Source organism: Phalacrocorax carbo, chromosome 1 (assembly GCF_963921805.1).
Source record: "Phalacrocorax carbo chromosome 1, bPhaCar2.1, whole genome shotgun sequence".
In the NCBI taxonomy this organism is placed as follows: Eukaryota; Metazoa; Chordata; class Aves; order Suliformes; family Phalacrocoracidae; genus Phalacrocorax; species Phalacrocorax carbo.
The window spans coordinates 68,987,442-69,006,568 of record NC_087513.1 but is presented as its reverse complement, the minus strand read 5'-3'; the positions used below and the strand labels follow the sequence as shown (position 1 = coordinate 69,006,568).

Here is a 19,127-nt window from a genome sequence, read left to right as displayed (position 1 = left end):
CCCTCTGGTTCATGCCTCTACTAAGCCAGGATCAACTAATTATTATATCGAAGCTTTTTCCAGCAGATATTTTTCTGACCTGTTCTCAACAGCATTCAGTGATGCTGGGCTTCCACAACCACCTTCACAGTCTTTTCTAGCCTCATCATTAGAAAATTATCCCCTGGGTGTAAAGCTTAAATTTTTTACATCTTCGTAATGGAGATAATTCCCCTCCTACCTCTAACATGCTTTTATGCATTTGAAGATGTTTCTCCTGCCTTTCCTAGCTCAAATGACCACAGTTCTTTCAATCTTAGTTCTCACTTTGTACTAGCATTGTTTTCACCATGCTGTTCTACACTCTATCCAATTCAGCCCCACTTCTCCTAAGCAGAGCACCCAAAATAAGACACAATATCCTAGCTGAGGTCTTATCAACGGTGAACAGAATAAAACAATTGTTTTGCCCTAGTTAGCTTTCACTGGCCAGTTAGAAGAAACCCATAACTAGGCTAAAGGGTCATGTTTTCACTGTTTATAACTCTCATTACTTGCTTGCCTTTTGAAAGACAGCAAAATGCCGTCTTTCACCTGTTGAGCTTGTGATCACAAGATTCAGATTCTTTTCTCAAGGACTGTTACCTAACTAGCTGTCACCTAAGATCCTTTATTTGTGAGTGGTTTACTCCTGTCTACATGTAGAGCCTGGCACTTTCAATTTTATTTAGACCATTTATCCAGTTCCTCAAAAGCTCTTTGAATTTTAATGCTTCCCTCCAGCATGCTTTTTGTCCTTCCTAGCTTCATGTCATCTGCAAATGTAATAAGCATATTTCCTCTTCCATCATTCAGGTCATTCACAATGAACTGAACTGAACTCTCGCCAGGCCCTTGGGTTGTAGAACCTCACTGGGGCCATCACTACTCTCCACACAAAGGCTCTGACCAATTTCTAGCCAACTTATGAGAATGCTATGAGAGACAGTCAGAATCCTTAGGAAAGCTAAAGAATATGACATCCACTTCTTTTCTCCTGTCTAATAGTCTTGTCGGTCCCTTTTAGAAGAAAATAAGGGTGGTTTGAGGTGATTCACTCTTGGCAAATCTGTGTTGGCTGTTTATAATTTCCTTATCTTGCAGTCATGTAGTTTATTTAATCGTTTGTTCCAGCACTTTTCCAAGAGCGGAAGTTGAACTGACTAGCTTATAATTTTTCTGCTCCAACCCTACCACCCATTCAGGTTCTCTTGAAAAAAAAAAACTGCTTGAAGTTCTGAGTTTTCTTCAACCAATTTTTAAGTATCTGAGGATGAAGTTAATTAGGTCCAACTGACTTGAAAACTAGCCTAACTAATGCTCTAGCCTGTTTTTTCCAATTCTGGGCTGAGATCTTATGCCTTTGGAATTATGTTAATAAGTCACACTGTCTTTTTTGTTTAGAAAAAAGTGCAAAAAGGCATTCAGCACTTTGTCTTTCATGAGTATCTGTAGTGAGTCTCCCCGACCAGTGAGTTCTAAAAAAATAGACTGAAAGCAAAGTCATATGTAGATTTTCATATAAAGAGATTTGTATATGATTTGATTTGGTTCTCTGTAAAGCTCCGTATTTGGAAATACAGAATTATGACTAATCAGTAGAGGGACTACAAAGGACCAAGTCCACAGCTGTGCAAACACAGGCCAGCACATCACCCTGTCCAGTCGTGAAAGCATTACATGTTCAGCATACCTGCTACCACAGTTTGGCTTTACATGCATTAGCAACTGGAACTTGTCCTTGTCAAACCAGGGATAAAAGGAAGAAGATATGTACCTGGTGCTTCTGTTGTGGGATATGGGCTCTTTTCTTCATTTTCATTGGGCTGATAATCATCCACGTTGATCTGGCAGAAATGGAAGGAGAAGCAGCAAAGCCTTTGTCAGAATAGGCAGAGGGTTTTCATTCCCTCAGAAGCCCAAGCTGTTCATGCCATCACCGCACAGAGGGTGCTGGCTGGCAGCAGACCTTACCTTGGTAGCGGGCGGAGATTCTCCATCAGCAGTGATCGATTTCAGCTCAATTTTCTCCTCTTTTGTCTCCTCCTCCACAGCTGTTTTTTCTATCTCCTGTTTCTTTTCAGGACTAGCAGTCCTAACAATTTTACAAGATAAAAAAGCAGCAAGTTACAAAGATGAGAAACTGTTTCACTTTCAGGAACTTCATGTACTACAGCACACACCATGAGAACAATTGGCTGGTTGGCACCTCCATTCTGAGTCCAGCTTACATACCAGTGGCTCCACCTTGTCTTTATCTGCAGGCCAAGGCAGAGACTCTGCTCTAATTCTATATAGCATCCTTCTATTTTATAGCTTTCTCAATGCCACATGTTTGTCTCTGTGTGTGTGGGGGGATGCATGTGTGTGTGTGTGAAGTATGTGCCTGTGTGTTTGTGCACATGCGTATTTCTAGGTCTGTCAGCGGAGATCTCTTTGTTCACCCAATGGCAAAAGTATGAACCATTTTCAACCCATATCCTGTGGGCTTCCACTAGGTTGCCTACAAATTTTTGCCCCTCACTGCACTCCCAGACTGTTGACTAGCATGCTGGATGAAGCAGAAAGATCTGCACAAAAGATCTCCTCCAAGCAGCCTGGAAGACAGTGAATGGAAATAATGAGTAAGGAGAGGCTTCCCCATTGTGGGCAGCTGGGAATGACAGAGAAACTTTACAACCAGCTCGTGCCTCCTAAGAGTCTGCAGAAACACTAAAAGAACAGGCAAGAGAAAAACAGAATGTGGCATCAAAAGATAAGGAAGCTGTTGAATCTTGTTGGGGGAACGACAGTCTGAAAATGTGCCTTGTGGTCCAAAGCAATCAGAAGGTAACAGGGAGATGCAACTGGGATTGTAACATTGACACCATTTCACACTCATTCTCTGCTGATGCCCTGAGAGCTCATCAGTCACCCAGGCTTCCTTTCCTCTGCTCACATCATTGCAACTGTGGGCACTCCCAGCTCATGCCACCTTCTTGTCCTTTAGTTTGAATTCTTTTACATAAAAATTTATATATACATAATTCCATATATAATTACATTAATCACATATATATAATCTATACGCACCCACAGGGAAGTGACACATATATTACATATACACACATTCTTACTTGCACATATATATGTACATAATGTGTGGTTATACTCACAGGAATGCATGCATATGAACATAGATAGGTGTATGCAAATGGGTTTACCTAGCTAGCTTTTTCCTTTCTTTTTCCTCTTCCTCCTCTTTCTGTGCAGATGTTAAACTCTCAGCATCAGCAAGGTTGTCCACAGCAATGGCCAAAAATACATTCAGAAGGATATCTGTTTGTGTGCTACTTAAAGAAAAGAGGCTTTGAAAACAGCTGAACAATATTATACCAAAGATTTCTTAATTGAAATTTTTTAGCAACCTGTCATCAGATCGCTTATATTTTTCCAAACTTCCATTTTACACAAATGGTCAGGATGTGCATATCCAGCGTGCACAAACCTACACTTCCCATCCAAATGGCTAACACACTCTGTGGGGTTTCCAAAATTTCGCAACAGAATGACTGATATAAAACATCTAAGTCCACTAAAACTATTTTAGTTTTTGATTTCCCAAGAGAGTCTCACTTGTGCAACAAATCCCACTGAAGATAAGGGGAGCGCTGGATTCTTTGCGTCTTTGACAACTTAGGCCACCTTTATTACAGCACTCCTATATTCAAGAGCCTCATACCATAAGGCTCCAGTGCTTTCCACTTTTGAGTTGGACACCCTCATTATAGGTATTCCCACAGACATGAATGGATTTTATGGACAGCAAGCACAGCACTCTTATTAACATTTCTGAGGCAACCACAAAGGAATTAATTTACTCTGGGCATTGAAAGGTTGAGCTGACAACTCTGCCATCTCCTAGCAGAGAGCCCGTGCACAGCTAGTCATGCCCATGTAGCTGAAGGGCAAGGAATCACAACTGTTCTCTTGCCTTGCCAGTCACTGTTCAGATCTCGTGTTACAAATCTGAACATCAGCTTCTTTTATATATTTCTTGAGAGTGGGCCTTATTATACTATGATAACTTTTAAGTAAACCCCAGTTCAAGGCTTAGTCTGGAAATACAGCCACCCCTGCTCCCTGGGTTCCAAGGTCTAATGGCTCCAAAGTCAGCCAGCATGTAGAGCTGGCTCACATTTTCCTCTGTGGTTCACAAGGAGATCCAAATTGTAGCTTTTTTAAGCTGTCAGGCAGACTGCCTACCTCAACCTTCAGATAAGTGGGATTGCACCATCTCGCTTTGAAGAGAGGGCATGCAGGTCAACTGAAATGTCATATAATGGGGTTTGAGAGATCTGAATTATGCAGAAAGGCCAGAAGAGCTGGACTGAGACGACAAGGTGGCTTTATAGAGGAATCAGTATAAAAAGAAATATCACCTCTGACACAGGAGGGCCATTTATTAGGGAAGCAGAAACTAAACATGAACAAATTTGGAGCAAACTGAGATATGGAATAGAACCATAGCTCTATGCTCTATGCAAATTCCTGTGAAAAGACACGGCCTAATCATGCAATGAGCTTTGTACCTTCTGAGATACGTACAGTGCCCTCACTTCACCCTGAAGCCAGAGAGAACTGAAGTTACTTAACACCAACACAGGCTGGAAGATAACAGAGCACAAGATTTTCTGTTTGAAGAACACACAGATTGCAGTAACTGAAATGGGACACAGTTCCTGTTAGTTTATACATGAGTTAATATATGATCTCACATAAATCAATTATGTCAAACATATGTTACTCCTATTACAGAATTTGTATATAGCATATTGTAGATTATACATATTTTTATTCCACATAAGGCTTGGATGAAAGCATGTGCAATATATTACTGAAAAGGTAATTAAAGCAAAAATATGCTGTAAGTACAGTAGGTACACACAGAGATTAGTTTCTGGAGAAGGCAGGAAAGAAAAACCTATGAGAGAATTAAGGGGAATGAAAAATAAAAACACTAAACGTAAAGATACTAAATAAAAGGTAGCATGTGGAACTGGCAGGTAGTTGGCTCTTACAACTGTTTATATGCCTTAGCACTAGCTAAAATTAAACCAACTTGTTTAACTTTTGCCAGTGCAAAGCCAAAATTCAGACCTAGGGAAAAGGTAAAAAAGTAAGGTATGAAATTCATTATTTTTTGACATAACAAAGTACTAAAGGGTGGCTTTAAATTCAGCCCCACTTGGAGAAAAAGAGTAGCATCAAAGGATACAGTTTCCACAGATGAAGAGGATGATGAAGTAAATACAGACCAACATTCCTGGAAAAGAGGGGCCGCCATAAGCCATGATCCCATCATACATCACCGAATTCCAGTCCTCCCCAGTCAGGATCTAAATGACACATTCCCACCAATAAGGGATACAGTGTTAGACCACACAGAGAATTTGAAAACCCCATTAATACAAAGATATCTACTAAACCTAGAGAACACCCCCTCCCCAGGATGGTTGGAGACTCTGGCTGTGTCCATCTGGAAAATAAATAAATAAAAAAACCCCAAACCAGAACAAGGAGAATGCAAAGAGGGCGTGTGCTCAAAGTATAAAATAAACCCAGATGCCCCCTTGAAGGTGATGGCTGAAGCCAAATGGCTCTCCCAGAAAACTCTGCTCAAGTCTCCCCACCTCTCACAGGCATTTCCCTCCCATGTATCTGCTGTTTCAGACAGGCTGTGCAACCTATAGCATTGAAGACAGCCCTCAGCACAGCCCTCCCTGCCACTTCCCTTCTCCTTGAATATAAAATCAAGATCCTCATGCTCTTCGTTGATCACTCCCAAAAACCGCAGTCAGCCATTTGATTACTTCTCTAGTGCTGTGAACAAATATTTGTTCCCCAGTACTGTGGGAGGGGGGAGGATGGCTGCAAGGTGAGCTTTGGCATGCAGCTGCTGCCCTGGGACATGGTGATGGCCACTCTCTTGTCCTACCCTGCTAAGACCTGATGGCCTTGCTCCACACAAGGGCTTTATCTTTGGTTCCCCACCTTGGGAGGGAATATCCCTGTGCTGGCAACACAGCGTGGCACCTTGCTCCTGGAGCTGTTAGCCTGATGACCAGCCTTGGGGACTGCCAGGCTGTAAGGGAAGGGTGCAGGACCTGCTCTCTGTTTTGCGCCACGTAAACACAATATGTTGGCCCCATTGGGACCCCTCTTGCCCTTACCTGAAACACAGTAAGGAGGGACTGGGGGAAGTTGTCAAATGTACTTCTTCTTGTCTGCATCTCATCAAAGTTAAACTTTCCGCCAAAAAGCTGCATCCCCAGGAGTGAGAATATGATAATGAAGAGGAAGAGAAGCAGCAACAGGGAAGCAATGGAGCGGACTGAATTCAGGAGTGAAGCCACGAGGTTGCTCAGGGAGTTCCAGTATCTGGAAGAGAAAATAAAGGCAGCTAAAATTCCTTCAATCCAAGACAGGTGCTTATGGACTGCACAGGATATTGATTCAGGCTGCCTTCTGCATATAAGCAGGCATTTCCAAACACCCTGTTAAGCAGTGAATCATTGATGTGCTTCCCTAAGATAATGAGACCTACTGCAGCTAATGAGTAATTTTACTACCACACGTGTACATACACAATTCCCTCCACCCCCTACCCCATATGCACATCCAGAAGATTATTGCAGCACTCTCCATCTAAGGCTCTGCAAATCTTATATCAATATACAGTGATTAGTTCTTGCTGCTTCAGTGAGTTACATTCTAACCAACCTCATTACAACAGTCACAGATGTTATGGCAGCCAGAATACCTCACTCCAGAGAATGGCCTGTAATAACTAACAAGAGCAGATGGGGAAACAGTTTGGATGCAAATACAAACTTGTCCAAAATCTGGTGTATGTGAGTATGTGCTTGGGCTCACTCACAGACAGAGGTTGCTAAGCTTTCTGGGATTGAGAGGAATGAGAAAGATATTAAAGGTCCTTTTACATGGCCCCTAAAAGAGACTCCAGATCTACACCCATGAAGCCCAGTGTTTCCTTTGCACAACATAACTGCTTTTTTGGATATCAAACCTGCTATACTTCCTCAAGCAGGCTGCAGAACATTTTGGAAGGGCTTCATTCAAGAGAGAGGATGGCTAAGTCCTGTTCTCCTGGTGTATTCAGGCTTGTGCCCAGATCAGACTGATGCATGATGCAGAGAAACAATCTTCTTGCCCTTGTGATCCCACTTTAGGGTTCAAAAAGATGCCAGCAGCATGCTCTGCTGCAACGTGTCAGTTTGCTTGCATTCTTTGCCCGCCTGCAGAGTAGCCATGTGTTGGAAAAAGGCTTTAGAAAACATTTCTAAAGGATCTACCACATAACCCATGAAGTAACTTCCACTTTGATCTTGCATCTGCTCAAACAATCCTAGCCTACTGCTTAGCTGGTCATGACCTCTTCTCTTTTATGGAGTTTTGAATCTAACAGATTTTTCAGACCGGGCTGAAGATTAGCTGTCATCTTCCAGTCACCTCATTTTGAATGCATATTACTAGCAAGCTTCAACAGCTTTCATTAGTCAGCAAGCTAGTAACGTTTGTTTGTGATCTTTAAGTCTTCCTTCTAACACCATCTCTTGTGGTCCACTACCATGCTTTGAGATTCTGCTATGGCCAATATCCTCCACTACCTCCTCCCAAAGCCCCTAACATTGAACATTTCTTTCCTTAGAGGACTCTGAATTTCTAGCCATATTTTCCTTGGAGAAAAAAGTTCCACTTGAGAAGGATGGCAGACATGCCTAGTGCTCTCGCTCCTTTGAGGGAGCCTGATCCTTCAACATACAAATCTGTTCTGAAGGTAGTGTAGTCACTGGAGACAAGGGTTCTTGAAATCCCAGTTAAATAAGTATTTTTAAAATGTCAGTGTAAAAAGACAACTTTCCTTGTCCCATGGAAGACAGGAATGTTTGAGCAGCCCCATCACTTTATGAAGGTTAGCAATCTGATCTGCAGAGGGACACCGCCGTGTCCTCTGAAATTCAGCAACTGGTTCATCTCCAAGGGATGAGCTTCAAAGAGAACTGTGACGTTTTCCCTCCAGCCCAGCTTCAGCACTTCAGAGAAAACCAGAATGCTTTAAAGTTTAACTGCAATTAAAGAGATGAGCAATGAAAAACTACCGAGCAAAGGTAAGGGCATGGAAGCTATGGGCTCAGTGCCACCAAATGTCCACACTGAATATGCAATGTAACAGCTCACTGTATTTGCATTTGTGCTTACAGCTCACATACTTTCACACTTTGGGAGGAAGAGAAAGTGACACAGGAAAAGGGAAAAATTAATTTCTGGTGAAACTTGACTGACTTCAGCATTCTTAAACCATAAACTGATGGGGTCCAGAATACCTCTCCAAGCCCTCCAATGTCAGACAGGACACACTTTTTCTAGGTCTTTTTAGCAGTGCCCTTAAGAGGCATACAGTAGAGCTGTTACCCATCTGAATAGTCTCAGTGACTCACTTTAAGCTTAAATGCCTTGTTATCTCAGGGTGCAACTGCACAAAATTTTATCAGCTCTTCATTTCTTACAAATGGCTCAATACCTGAAATTCAGTTTCTTATGTAACTATCAAACTTAAAGCAATTAAGTAAGATGACCTGGTGATAAGATTAGTGCTGTTTTATCTGTGCACTGAGTGGTAGCTAGAAATGCAGTGCCATTAGAAAAATAAAGAAACCAATCTGGGGGAAAGAAAAAAGGAAAAAGGATAGGATAAGGCAGACTTGACTGGGATGTGAAAATCACAATTGTCTTATCTTAGTGTCCTAGGAGCCTGAACTGAGCTTACCATCTATCACATTAGGTGGTTGCAGAAATAACATGAACGCCCCCTCAAAGTGAGGTCTGGGGTTACTCAATGAAACACAAGGCTTTTAAGTTAGGAATGGATGAAGACTAGACAAAGAAAAAGTCTCTCTCACTACTTCATCCCCTTTGGTTAGTATACTACAAAGAAAAAACAGTTACAATAAATCTCGTGGCACTGCTGGGCAGAATCGGAAGTTTTGGACCAGGCAGCATATAATGGGAGGTACGAGAGAAAGCCCTGCACCTTCCTCAGACTTATAGGGAAGTGAATGTGCTTCTTAACATCTCCTACTTGCAGATCTCAGACCCTTGGGGATGCCAGTGAATGAGGCACTGCAAAACCCCAGTGAGTAGGATGTAATTATGATCCCTGTTTCAAAACGGAGGAATGAGGCAGAGAAGTTAAATGGTTCGTTCAACATCTCACACGACAATCAATTGCAGAACTGGATTAGAACTTCATGTGTTTTTTTATTCTCTTCCCTCTCCTCTCCATTGCCTTCCACTATGTTATTATGATAGTGGCAATCACAGATGCAGAGCTTAAAAGAGTAGCAACAGCTGGCAGTCTCATTGTAGGAAAGCTTCCCACACTGTTCATCTAATACAAAACCACTCTGAAAGCAGGTACTGAAAAAAAAAAGCGCCCTATGTCTCCTCCCTACAGTTAACAGTGACGTATCTAGTGGCAGGATTAGGTACAAAATATCAAACTTCAGTATGCTGTTGCAAATAAATTGATTTATTTTTTAAGTATAAAGGACTAAATATAGGGATTTATAAAGCAAGTAAATTACTTTATAAAGAGAAAATAATTTGTCTTCTCATAGCAAAGGGAGATTTTCTGCACAACCCTGTAAAAACGAGGGAGAATAAACTGAACAGATTATATTGCCTGCTTGTCTAATGTAAAGATTAAATGATTCAGAAGAGTATTTATAATTTTGGAAGAAATATTTGCTCTTGAAATTATAAATGTGGTTTCTAAAATGATGTATTGTTTATCTGATGGTGTCTTTATTTGTTTCTATTGTATTAGGGAACTGTATCTGTGTCTTTCCTAGAAGTGCATCATCTTGACGCACCCAGAATTTGTGTGCTTGGTGTTTACCATGGAAAATCCATACAAATATATAAAGATTAGGCTATCTACTGATACACTCACACCAGAGTAATTTTCCTGCTTTGTAACTTTTTAAAGTCCTTGATTATCGCTATTTCCATCTCCACTCTATGTCCCCACGTCACTGCTCATGAATATATATTTGACATAAAACATTACACTATCAACCCTCCTACCCTTCCCAGCTTTCTGGGATCGTATCTTTCTGTATTATTGCACTCAGGTGGAGTATTCCACCAGTATTGATAACATTGTCAATAAATCATCACTGTATTTAGACCTGAGTGAATAATGAAAAAAATTATATTTTACTGGAGCACATCAGAAGTAAAAATTCTGTTTTAATGCCAGAATATTCTCTCCTGCAGTAAGACATGAGTAGGCCTAAAATACTGCTTTGGAGGCTTGTGCTAGGGCCTTCCACATGAGGGTGAACTTCACTCATGGAGGGGAAAAATCATGAAGAAAATTATGAATAATTAAAAAACACAGATAAATCTGAGACTACTGCAATGTACTTGCCAATATTTTAGGAACAGGAAAGACCACAAAATCTGATTAATACATTATTCATTACAAGTTACTCCTCAGCTCTGTACTTCACATGCAGACCCCTGTACAAATTGCAGGAGACTTATTCCAGGTAACATTTGTTTCCACGCATAATTGTATTTTAGTTCTGCTGCAGAATGAAGGTAAATATAACTAGTCCTACTGCTGGTTGGTTCCAACATTAAGTCTCTGCCAGAAGCTTTAGGAATATTTGAGTACTCCAATAGCTCAAGCTTCCTAAAGTACTAATGTAATTCTCTCAGCATTTGCCTTTCTATAACAAAATTCTCTTAGCTAGACTATATATTTTGTGTAGGAGTGGAGAAATGTCTTGAAAAAACAATGACCTCTTCAGGATGCTATGTTGAAGCTTATGCTTTTATAGCTATTGGTATGTTGCCCTGAGTGTATCTGATTACCCAATGCCTGAAACAGCTACTGGTTTCCTCAGAAACCAGGCCTGGGACTCAGTGATGATAGCTTTCAGACCCAAAGATCCAGGAAAAACAGTCACCAGATGAGACATCCCCAGTATTTCTTAAAGGGCAAAGATGCCTTTCTTGCTAGAAGCTCTTGTTAGCTGGAACATTTTTCCCTCTTCTATGATCACACATCTAAACAGACCACCTTTTTTTCTTTTTTAAAAGTTGCGGGCTTGCTTTGGCCTTTTTCTCTGAGACTGTAAACTGATTTTCTGTCTCTGCCATGTGACCTTGAAAACCATCCACCCTGCCAGAGAGTTGAGGCTCAGAAGCTTTAAGGGTAAATCTTGTATGATGCACAAGTCCAAGTCTGTTTTTTTTTCTGCCTCGCAGCTCTGCCATCTTGACTGTCTTCCAGTTTTGGTCTTGTTTTTCTCATGGGCTGTGCTTTTTATCTCAAATCTGTCATAAATTTCCTTTGGGGGAGTTTAGAGCAATTCTAGGGCCATTTTCATAGCTGAGCTTGCAGAAAACACACTCTTCCACCACTTCAAACTTTTTATAAGGTGCTGGCTGGTGCCCACACGGGAAAAGGCAGACCTTGCGCTGCTTCAGGTGAGAACTTGGATAGATTTGTTCCAAAAGCTCCCATCTGGGTAAGTTGGGAGCTGATCTCTCCTACAACCTCGCCTTAAGCTGAAAAACTCCTGCCAAACCAAGCTGGTGTTTTGGAGGTACCTGACTGCAGGAAGCAGTAACTGTTTAATAGACACCACTGTGCCTCTATGCAGAGGGAAAGGAGAAAGACGAAAAAGGAAAAAGAAGAGAGACTGGGGTCTGGAAAAGTCTGGATTCTTCATAAAGCTGCTGCCTCATGTTGGACACCTCTGAAGGAGAAGGGCTGGCAACATCCTTTGCCTATAGCTGCTGGTGTTGACACTATCTACCACTCAGGCCATTGTTGAGTCTGCTGGAGCTGGCCTGGGCTCCTCAGTCAAATGTTGTTTTGGCTTAAAGCAGTCTTTCAGGCTCATCTCTGTCACCATAAAGCAATAGAAAAGGTCACAAGCCTATCTGCTATTTTGGTTTTGCTTTCCCTTTTGCAGGGAATCCTAAGAGCCCAAGCACAGCTCACATTATCCTTCCAGATTTCAGTTTAGCACTCTGCATGGTATCAAGGGTCTCCAGCCCCCTATGCCAGACTCCTCAGCAATCCTTTCCACTCACATCAGGGATATTCAGTCTGTACAGCCCTCCCCATCCTGCCACAGACTTCAGAAGATGAGGACTGTCAACCTAGCACTCTCGCTATCCAATTAGTGGTAGGAAAAGTGTAAAAACAGGGATGTGAGTGACTTGTACCTACATATGTTGTGCATTTACAGTAGCCCTCCTTCATTCCCAAAGAAGCACAAAAGTACCTTGTGATTTTAAATATTCTTAGGAGTCGAACACATCTCAACACCGAAATGCCCAGTGGCGACATGATCTTTGTTTCAACCAGAATTGTTTCCAGGATTCCTCCACATACAATGAAACAGTCAAAGCGGTTGAAGAGGGACACAAAATAGGCCTGGAGACCAAGGCTGTACATCTTCAGTAGCATCTCTGCCGTGAAAAGAGCTAGCAGTACCTTATTGGCAGTGTCTCATGGAAAACAAACAGAAACAGTTTAATGAAACTTAGTCAAAAGATCATCACATCTAACCATCAGCCCTTGCCTATAAGAAACCTCTTCTGGGATCAGTCTGAAAGGTTAACTTCATATAAGCTTGGGTGAAAAATGGACTTCAAAAGCCTGGGCATCTCATTCACAGAAATGTTTTACAAAGATGCTTACAGCAATTCTTATGTATTGCACATACAGCTGTGATGTATTACACAACCACACAACCTCCACGGCAGGGACATGCCTTCCTGTGCACGACCTCCCATCACACTTGTCATCTGCAGGTGAGAGTGGGAATAGAAGAGCTGCTGTGCTACCTACTGTTGCTTAATTAAGCCTTTCAGCTGCTCTCACCTCCAGTGAGGATTCAACTGTTCTGCAGACAAGAACTTTACAAAGCACTCTTCCTTCCTCACTTCCCTGGTAACTAGAATTTATCATAAATGCCATTTCAGGGAAAACCTTGGAGAACCTGTGGCTCCCAGTAGCTATCCATAAATTGGAAATCCAGTTGCTGCAAACATATTTAGCATAAACTCCTAATTTCACCTACACCCAGTGGAACACTGCTTTGGCTAGAAACAAAGAACTTGTGTTTCCCCTGAAACTTCTGCCATCGTAGACAGATTTTTTAAATTATTTAAGATCCTCCACAGACAGAGGACTATTTGGAGCTGTGTATGCTCCTTTTACATTGTGCGGTTTGATGCATCAGCTCTTCCCTCAGCCCCTTTTTTGACACTGACCACAGTAAACAGAACCATCAGCCTCTCCTCACCTTGGACCTCCGTGAGCCAGTCTGGCTGGTTGTAGTGTTCAGAGGCAATGGTAAGGGTGTTGAGAAACACAAGGAATATCACCAACCAGTAGAAAACATTGGACTTGACAGCAGCACGGCACTTCCTTCTGCAGAATCGATTCCATCGGCGCCAGTAGCGACTTGAAAAATTGGAAAAGGAAAAGTTCTTTTCAGATAGGGATCCTTAGGCTACTGCAAATCTCTATGAAGAGAGGCTCTAGTCTTGATTTATTGTTCAAGAGTGGTAGAGAATAACTTTAAAGTTCACCCTGAGAAAAATTCTCTCATTCTCATATGACTCGACAGTTGTGATCATCCTTCTTTTAGCTATAGGAATAAAGTCCTAAAGTCCTAAGCCCGATTTGCAACATTTAGGAGTGAATAAACCTCTTCAAGCAATGTCTTAATCTGGTTACGACATCCATCACAGCTACCCTGAGAGGTTTTTTAGCCCAGTTTCCACAAAAATAATTATTCTTCTTGTATTTAATGTTTGTGGCCTGCAATGGGACCTTACCCAGCCTCAGGATAGTCAATGAAAAGATGCCTGCTATATACCATGGACCTTTGGATTAAGTCCTTGAGGAGATGAGGTCAAATAGAATCTGTGGAACATTTCCAACATTCAGTAATGTTCAGGAGCAAGCCCAATACGAGGGCTAACTCTGAACAGAAAAACAAAACTTAGGGTCCTCAACATCTCACCTTCATGCCTGAAACTAAGGATACCATTTGCTAATCAACAGACCTTTTAAAGTTTGCCTTCCATGAACACATCCCCTTGTGTCACTGATTTCTGAGGGTAATTACTAACCACAGAGATATTTAAAGCTAATTACACACCTCCTACTCTTCAGAATTTAACTTGCATAGCAACCAGTTTCCAGGCAACACTTGTCACTGTAAAATAAATCTAATAGTTTTATATAGGTATTATATACATATATGTGTGTGTGCGTGCGTGTGTGTCTCTCTTTAGCGACACACACACACATACACAACATTACAAGAAGAGAGAACTTTTCTTGGCTAGTCTTCGCTTATCTATTATTTCCAGTGATAAACTATGGCCATGCTTGAAGTCGGACTCGAGCATCTATATGAACTAAAGCCAGGCAATGTGAACATTGCACACTGGCCAAGAATTTTGCAACAACATTTTAACGGGTAATCAAATCCAGGCTGTTTTAACTATGCAATTTATAAAGGCACCCAGCCTAGTTAGCACAAATATGTAATAAGGGTTGTGTGTTTTGCAGTGGATTTGGGACAAGAAATGATCTTCCCAACTTTTAAAATGGGCACAACACTTAGACATTCCTGTTGTCATGAAATCATTAGCAGTCCCACACACTTTTGTGTGTACTTGTGCACAAATGTACGTGCATATGACCATGTAATGATACAGGTGTTTTTTTGGTGCTTGCACCTACATACAAATAAATCCATGGATTGTAGGAATGTGTTCATGTATGCAACCCTTGCACAGAGATGCATATAGGCAGTATGTACGCATATGTGCATTCCTGAATTTACATTACTATTCATTATTTAGGTAAGCTGAAGGACAGAGTTGCTCACTTGTTCTAGTCACTCTGAAAATTAATTTAGTTTTTTATAAAATTGATTTTCAATTTGGAAGTATACAGGCAGCTGGGCTCCTACTGAAGAGAGAGAAATGGACTGGGACCTCAACAACCAAGTTCCATGATTTCAGTCAGCCTTTCCAGTGGAAACCCACAGATGACCAGCTGGGAACCGCTTCACATTTTCAAAAGCTTTAAGTCAAGAGAAAAACAAATACCACCAGAAAAACTCCACACGTCCCATGGTGTCAGGGAGCATTTCACAAATGGAGTGCAAACCTCATCAGTTGAAATATTTACAATCAAGCAAAGCAGAGTAGTACAACAAATTGTAGGAACGAGAACCTTGAGCTGACAGGGTTGATGCTGATGGATGTAGTATGTGATGGATGTGGTTGAACTTTTTTTTATTCTGCTTTCATATTTTATGGCTCAAGATATGTACATAGCAATCAGATAGGTACTTCTAAATGAAAAACTGTCGGTAGTTCCTATGCCTTATTTCAGTACGAAACTAAGAGAAAGGGTCTTGATTTCTGGTAGATGACCAACTAAAATCCGACAAGTTTGGCAGTATCTCCTGGAATCACGACTGTGTCCCACAGATACAGGATTAAACCACTTCACAAAGTAAGGAACAAAGTCAGTGGAAAGGAGGAAAAGCAAAAGTCAGTTTTACTTACCTAAACTTTGATTTTGAGATCCGATGCCTGAAAGATAAATATTGCCATTAAAGTCTCTGAAGCTGTCCCATACCTCCCAGGCTTTTATGAAAATTACAATAGAAACAAATAAAGTTAAGCTTAATTAATTTTTTAATGGATGCTGTTTTCTTCTTGAATCCCCTATAAGTGAATGTAGGCACTGGGCATGGCTAGAATTCCCTGATATACAAAGCTTGTTTTTTGGCGGGAGTCATAAAGCAGGAGTTGTGTCATGACAGGATTCTACTACCTACAAACATCAGTGAACTAGCCTTTCTCTTGGGTAAAAGGCTGGCCCAATGCTAGGAGCACTCTACATCTGCTACCAAATTTATTTTCAAGTATGACTTTTTTTTTTTTTTAGTCACTAGGTTTTTTTCTCATATTAAAATATGTATGACTTTATACAGACAGACTTGTTGCTTTCACACATCACCTGTCACTTCAGGATATATAAGCTCATTATGAAACCATGGGGAAAATAATGCTTTCTTTTTTTCCAGCAATTGAAGGAAAAACAGTGCATAGTGGATATATTCAAACTTAGATACTAACACTTATTTGTCTTTGTTATCTATGTAAATCGGTTTGAATTTGAAAGGGTCTGAACAATAACGGATTCTGTTGCTATCAATGAAATTTTGGGAATTAAGCATTCCTGAAAATTTGGCCATGTTCCCACTATATATGTGTTTAAAAACCTAATTCCATGCACCTGGATTTATTCACCTAAATAATTTCATTAGCCTTTTATGAGAAGTCACAGGCAAAGCTAGAGATAGACCCCAATTCTCTAACCGCTACCTTGCTGTGCTTGACACATGTCCTATATGGCCTTTGAACTCTTGGGCTGCATTTTGGCACACGGATAATGCTGCACATTTTATATATATATATATATCTATATATATATATATAGATATAGATATATATATATATAGGATGCTGCAAAATCCACTACCAATAACAGAAGAAATGAGATCTGGGGAGTGACTACAAACAAGGTATTTCTGCTGGGCTGAAGCATTTGAAGCATTTCTTAAGGTTCTCCCTGTGATGGGAAAGCAATTAATTGTTGACAACAGTCAGCAAAGGTCTTACTGTACTGGCTTAAAAATTAATTCCCTGTTAGTAGACATGGGACAAAGTAATTCTCAAAGCATCTAACACTACTTTCTGTAGCAGTCTTAAAAATGGTCGTGTCCCTGTTTGAGGACATCAGTCACTGACAAGTAATCAGTGATGGGTCAGTTTCCTTATGTGGAAGAGATTTTAGTGATAGGAACATTTCACCAGCAGATGGTCCAAGCTAAAAAAAAAAAAAAAGAGCCTTTGCACTGAATACATCATTCCTGCTGTGTCACAGGCAGCTTGTCTAGGCCACATACTAGGCAGTAGTGTGGCTACAGACACATGCAAGAACTCTTCTGATAAAGAAGAAATAATGCAGTGGCTGAACAGAATGCTAAATTATGCTGCAGAGAAAAAGTGAGCTTTAACAAGGATGACAAGTGAAGCACCTACAAAGCACATCCTTAATGTTAAAGCTATCCCAGCTTTCACTGAGAATTCTTGCTTGATAAGCACTGCATACAAACTATAACGGATCAGATGTACAGACAACAGGAAAGAAGGGTTGGAAAAAGACAGAAGCAAGGAAAAGAATAAAAACATCACAATGAAGAAGAAAGCTGGGCACTGAAAAGGAGATGGTGAGGACTTTCATAGGAAAAGGCTGGGGCGGGGGGAGGAAAAGAGAGATGTCATGGGGAACCTGCCTGGTGGAAGTTGAAGGACAGGGAGTCTGAAGTCCTCTGGTGACCTCTCTGGCTAATGGTTTCCCAGTAAGGGAGCTGTGTGGCATTTAAGGAATCTTTTAGTTATTTAAGCAAAAGAGATGTGGCAGGTGTAGTACTTATCATGCATGTGATAATTATATCTTTGGAGCATTATGAGCAGCAGCCAAGTGCATTCAGTGCTCCCACAGGTTGGCTACAGCCCCCCCCCCCCATTGCCGTACTGCTATGGCAGAAGGCTTTATCACATGTGGGTGTGATATATATATAGAACAGGACAAGGAAGGAGGAAGAGATTTATATTTAGAGGCAGAATCCAAGAGTGAAATGGAATTTTGGAAACATGAACTGTACAATAACTGATTCTGAAAACATTACGCCCAAATCTGAAACACATTTTTCAAATAACCCTTATGATGAAGAACATTTTATCTTTCAGAACCAGGGTTAACTATGTCATATAAAAACATGATTTCATGGCATCACTAGGGGCTGTCAAATAGTCTGGACCTGGGTCCTTGCCATGGCCTCTTTGTGACACTCCAAACTGGCATGTGCCAGTAGTTCAGGGTGAACCAGATTCTCTGCTGAGTTTAAACATGGATCTCTTGCATCCCTGGTACCCTGGGAGCTGCATGGCATTGATAGAAAGTGAGTGTCCCCATTTGTGTCCAGATCTGGAATATCTTGAGAAACTATTGGTTAGAATCATGGTATAGGAGCCTGTACGAAAACCATTTCAGATTCCTAATGAGTGTTTTTATCATAGAAATATTGTACCTCAGATTACCTTTTAGAAAGGCAAACACAAAAATCAGCCCTCTACTCTTTGACTAGCTATCATTTAAATTCTCTAAAAGTCTTTCAGCCTTACATGATTATGTACCACATACAGATAAGACAGTGAAATTTGAAGATTTTTATCAACACGAACTCAGGATAATCAGCATAATTCAAATGTAGCGAGATATCCCACATTCTGAGAGATAAAGTCTTCATTTTCACGTTCATGGTGGACACCAGAGAAGAGAAACTATGCACTTGTGAAGGATGTGACACTTGTGTATAACAGGGTTTGAGGACTTGTGTGTGTAATTGTACACACAGACAATTCTGGAAGAATCTTGTAGGTCTCCAAGCGTGACACAAAAGCCATGTTACAGTTGTTTTCTGGGTGTAGAAATTACTAAACATGACCATGAAATTTTGCGGCATGCTGGTCACAACTACTTTTACAGTATATGATCCAGCCTAGAGGCAACTATCTTCATGAGGACTTACAAAAGCCTTTGGATAATAGTTACAGCTCTCAGAAAAGCAGTTGAACAGAAATTTACTTACTATGCCTCTAGGTTATATGCAACTTCGGGGAACATCCAAAGAGCTGCACTGTGCATATCTTACAGATTTTAGAACTCTGAGAATGCAGTCCTGGTGTGATACTGATTCTGTTTTGGTGTAATACGGTCATTCATGCAGTTACTGGTCAAGCAGCACAACATTTTCCCCGCTCTATTCCTGCTGATGTCATTTCTTTGCTTCTAGTCAGGATGCTGACCTCCCTGAAGAGACGATGTCCACCCTAGGGCCCTTTTACCACCTATTACT

At 41.0% G+C, this 19,127-nt stretch overlaps 1 protein-coding gene across 1 annotated transcript in view; it reads right to left on the bottom strand.

Moving 5' to 3' along the window:
* The window catches only part of CACNA1C (calcium voltage-gated channel subunit alpha1 C), a 488,452-nt gene that overhangs the window by 94,943 nt on the left and 374,382 nt on the right, over positions 1–19,127 (bottom strand). The window contains exons 11-18 of the mRNA XM_064458535.1: positions 15,703–15,729; positions 13,413–13,573; positions 12,387–12,612; positions 6,231–6,438; positions 5,276–5,396; positions 3,222–3,336; positions 1,993–2,113; positions 1,796–1,865 (exon numbers count right to left, since the gene is read on the bottom strand). Coding sequence (XP_064314605.1) covers positions 1,796–1,865; positions 1,993–2,113; positions 3,222–3,336; positions 5,276–5,396; positions 6,231–6,438; positions 12,387–12,612; positions 13,413–13,573; positions 15,703–15,729 — 1,049 coding nt within the window. The remainder of the gene's footprint in view (positions 1–1,795; positions 1,866–1,992; positions 2,114–3,221; positions 3,337–5,275; positions 5,397–6,230; positions 6,439–12,386; positions 12,613–13,412; positions 13,574–15,702; positions 15,730–19,127) is intronic.